Source organism: Elephantulus edwardii, unplaced genomic scaffold (assembly GCF_000299155.1).
Source record: "Elephantulus edwardii isolate Elephantulus edwardi_28Jun2011 unplaced genomic scaffold, EleEdw1.0 scaffold00217, whole genome shotgun sequence".
In the NCBI taxonomy this organism is placed as follows: Eukaryota; Metazoa; Chordata; class Mammalia; order Macroscelidea; family Macroscelididae; genus Elephantulus; species Elephantulus edwardii.
In genome coordinates, this window is record NW_006399967.1 from 4,497,900 (window position 1) to 4,502,288 (window position 4,389).

The 4,389-nt window shown below is 60.0% G+C and overlaps 1 protein-coding gene across 1 annotated transcript in view; it reads right to left on the reverse strand.

Moving 5' to 3' along the window:
- Nucleotides 1-2,507, reverse strand: part of MADCAM1 (mucosal vascular addressin cell adhesion molecule 1) — a 6,106-nt gene extending 3,599 nt beyond the window's left edge. The window contains exons 1-3 of the mRNA XM_006898027.1: nt 2,450-2,507; nt 1,039-1,311; nt 405-722 (exon numbers count right to left, since the gene is read on the reverse strand). Coding sequence (XP_006898089.1) covers nt 405-722; nt 1,039-1,311; nt 2,450-2,507 — 649 coding nt within the window. The remainder of the gene's footprint in view (nt 1-404; nt 723-1,038; nt 1,312-2,449) is intronic.
- Between the last annotated feature and the right edge of the window lie 1,882 nt (nt 2,508-4,389).

Below are 4,389 nucleotides of genomic sequence, written 5' to 3' on the forward strand. Positions count from 1 at the left end.
GAGAGAGAGAGAGAGAGAGAGGAGGGGGAGTGGGGAGAGGGAGGGGGAGGAAGGGAGGAGGGAGAGTGGGAGAGAGAGCGAGAGCCCTCTGAGTGGGGAGGGAGGAGGCCTCAGGGTACAAAGAGCACCAGGGCAGTGGGACTGGCCACCTTGGTGCTCACGGCTCATGCACACTCTGGTGGCAGCGGGAGCACAGACGGGATGGGCAGTGCCTGGGATATTTTGGTGCTTAGGCAGCACTTCCAGTGAATGAAGGAATGAATGCTTTGAGAAGCATCCTGCTGGCTACCCAAAGCCAACAGCTCCTCCAAATGGGGACCTGAGCTTCTCAAGGTGGACCCAGACCAGTTAGCAGGTGGGCAGTCCTCCTGGGGGTGACTGTGCATCTTTCCAGAGGGACTCACCTGGGATGGCACGGCGGTGGCTCAGCTCCAAGCCAGGCAGCTGCATTGTGGCCTGGCAGTAGAGCTGGGCTGGGACAGGGATGTCCAGAGGTGGTAGCAGCCAGTGCTCCGTCACCAGGAAGAAGGAATCCTCATCCTCCAGGGGCTCCTCGTTCCTGCCTAGGGACTCTGCTCCCTCCAGCTCCTGGTCCTCCAGCCGCAGGGAGAAGGACAGAAGGCTAGAGTCCACGGGCGTGACGTTGTGTGCTGTGCAGGCCACCTTCCGGTCCTGCCCGGGCACCAGGGTTGCTGGGGACACACTTAGCTGGTCTGGGAAGGCTGTGGAGGGGGAGAGCAGGACATAGGGCCTGAGCCCAGAGGTGGTGGCCTGGACTGCAGGTGACAGGCTGGACAGGGCCACCTTTGGGCGGTGGAGGGGGCAGGCTAGAAACTGGGGGGGGGGCTGCGCAGATGAGAGAGTGGGCTCAAGGCTGGAGGCTGAGTTCTGAGCACAGGGCACCGGGGAAGGTTTGGAAGGAGGTGGTCTGGGTAGCACGTGGACCAGAGGCTGTGGCACTGGACCGGACAGGAGTGAGCAGGGACAGGACTGAGCAGGATGGGAGGCAGGGCCCAGCAGGGACCGGACAGGCCTCACCATAAACCAGCAGCTGGACTGTGCGCTGCAGCGTTAGTGCCCCGCATGAGCCCACGCACAAGCGGGTTCCTGCAGTGGCCAGTGAGGCATTGCGTATGTGGAGGACACTCCTGCCCGCAGAGGTCTGCACTGAGCCCAGGCTGATGTCCAGCCCCCGCCACTGCACTGAAGTAGCACTGCCATCCGGACAAGCCAGGCTGCATGTGAACTTCTGTGATGCACCCAGTGCCACCGCCACCTCAGGTTCTGGGGGATCCAGTTCCAGGCTCTGTCCTGTGGGTCAGACAGTTGCCCTCAGCCCCACCCCTGCCCCCTCTCTGGGGTCATAGGGCAGCCCCAGACACCTCCCTTCTCTGCTCACCTTCTAAGAACCCATTTCACCCTCCCACTGACGCGCCCATCCTGAAAAGTCGGCCTCTCACCACCTCATCCTCTGGACAACCCTGCCTCTGAGCCCCTGACCCCACTGACCTCTGAGAGCCCTTCCCTTTGATGTGTAGCCCTTTCCAGTCCCCAAGCCCTCTCCATCTCATGCTGACCCTCATCCAAGTGCTGTCCTTCCAAAGCTTCATCCCCGTCCCACACTTTCTCTTGAGACCCTGCTTCTTCTTCTTTTATATATATATTGTTATTTTTTAAAAATTTATTATTGATTTCAATGAAAATTTACAGAGACTTTGGATTTCCATTCATTCATTGTTGCACTTTTCTCCCCTCCCAACCCTCCCCCCTAGTACACTACCCTCTTGGAAAAGTAAAAGAAAAATTCTTTCATTGTTTTACAATCCCTCCCCCTCTGAGACCCTTCTAAACGGCCCTCCTATGCCTCTCATCTCGCTCATAGCTGTGGGGTCGGAATCGGCTCAGCTGACCCTCTAGCCAGTTTTTGGAGGAGAATGACCATCTTTGTCCAGCAGAGTCATTGGTGGATTCCAACCACCGGAGAGGCCACTTTTGTGTTAGTAGCATATCACCCTAAGGACTGCCCGTTGCTCTAGCTAAGCTCCCACTCTCCTTACCTGGATTGAGCGGGGTTCACCTCTCCCTAGACCCCTCCCCTGACCTCCCCCATGTTCCCCACCTCCCCTGACCTTCCTAGGCCCTCCCCTCTCTAAGCTCTGACCTCCTCTGCAACCGCCATCTCCCTCTAAGCTCCTTCCCCTAATCTCCCCTTCCTCTCTCTAAACCCCCTCTCCTCTAAGACCCCTCCTCTGACCTCCCCCCCCCCCCATGTCCCCTACTCTTCCTTCTTCCTAAGGCCCCTTCCCTGGCTTTTCCCTCCTCCTTCACCTCTCCCTAAGCCCTCTCCCATAACCTTCTCTAGGGGCCCCCCTCTCTAAGCTGCCTCCCCTATGGAGGACCCCTTCCCTCCCCAGGCACCCCTCCTATGATGAGGCTCTGGTCCCCTCACCGTGGCCCTGCAGCGGGAGCCCCAAGCCAAGCAGCAGGAGGATCACTCCGCACTCCATGTTCTGTCCCCTTCTGGCCACCACCTCAGGGCACCAGGCTTAAGTAGTGGTGCTGGCTTCTTCCTGCCGCCCCCTCTCATGTGGCTCCCCGGGGGCTTCCCAACGGGCTTTCCGACTGAACCCTGACCCGAAGGCAGCAAGAGGCCTGAGGACCAGAGGTGGGCCGAGATCAGAACAGGCAGAATGACGCCAGGCCTCACCAGTGGGGACCTAAGAGGGGTCAAGTGGATGGAAAAAAATTCACAGCCGCTGCGTCTGCCAGTGGTCCGCCCCATGGGTGGGAGCCCGTTCTGAACTTCCAGGAGTGACTACACCTGGCAGCAGAGAACCTGCCATCAGCTTAGGGCCTGCAGGATGGCCACGGGGGTCCTAGGGGCCAGGGCATTTTGGGACAGGCATGTCTGGTATGGGAGGACCTAGCAGCTCACTGCTAGCAAATCCTCTGGGAACATGCCTGACTCCTTGGCCCCCCTCCTCCTAGCCCCTGAAGATATGAGGGCCCCTCCCCAGCTCCTTGGCCCCTCTTGGCTCTCAGAGAACCTCCAGCTCTGTCCATGGGCACTGGAGACCACAGAACCTCCATGCCGGCCTCTGGTCTGCTAGCTCCTGGGGACGCCCTGTCTGGATTTCTCCTTAACTCGAAGTGCATGGCTACAGTGACTAATGGTCAGCAGTGGCTCTGTGCAGCTCTGACCACAGGGAGCCGGATGCCAAGTCTGTGCCTCAGTTTTCCTGGTTGAGGAATAAAGGTCGCAGTAGGAGTTCTCGCCCCGCGGGCTGAACTCTCACACCGCCCTATCTCAGGGGACACCGAGGCAGAGGGACGCTGCGGCCAGAGGACGGGCACTGAGGCCGGTGAGCAAGGCCGGGATGTGGGAGCGCAGGCTGCCTCGGCAGCCCCCACCCCTCCGTGCCGGGAAGAGGCGCTCAGGAAGCAGCAGAGGCGCGCGCCCTTCCCGGGAAGCTGGGTTTTTAACCCGGGCGGGGGTGTGTGTGTTAAAGAATGGGCCGCTTCCCAGACCCTGACCTGTCTTCCTGGCGACCTCCGGGCTCAGAACGCTCAGGACATGGCTGGAGGCGGTTAGGGGTGGGGGGAATCCCTGCGGGGCGTGACCAGACCTGTGCCCCGCCCTCTGTCAGCCCCTCACCTGGAGGCCCCACTCTACCTGAAAGAAAGACGAACCCCACATCTCAGGACTAGACTGTGGAGGGTGCCTGACGATGGGACAGGCCAGGTTCTAGGAACAGGGAAGGCCGGACAGGGAGGAGGCGGACCCTGGGATCTGGAGAGGTGGGGACAGGCCTGCAGGACTCCTGAGAGACTCCCTAGCTAGACAGAGCCCCACTCCACACGCACCCTCCAAGTATTGCCGCCTTCCCAGCTCAAGTTTTCAACCCTGTCCTGCAGGGCCTACCCCTCCAGAGGCTCAGCCCGCCTCCCCACTTCCCGGCATCTGCTGGAGGAAGCCACAAGCCAGGAAACCTCTTTACCCAGTGGCACCTCCCAGTCCTCACCACAGCCCTGACCTGGCAGCCTGTCCCCCACTCCCCGCCATAAGTGGCAAAGGAGTTAGAGAGCAGACACACACTCCAGGCTGCCTGACACCCCATCCTTGACCTACCACCGGCCGTCACCTTCCACCCTCTTACAGGATAGTTCACGATCGTCCATGACTTTCTTGGACTCACTTCCATGGACGGGCTGTCCCAGACAGCTAAAGGGGCCAGTGGTGTGTGTGCCAACTCTTACTGACTGACTACCCTAGTCAGTGTCCCCAGAACTGGGTCATGGGCCTAGCCTCTTCCCTTTCAGTGACCCTCCCAAGGACCCTGGCCTTTACCTGGGCCTGGTTTCAACGTTATTTACTAAGTCCCATGGGGA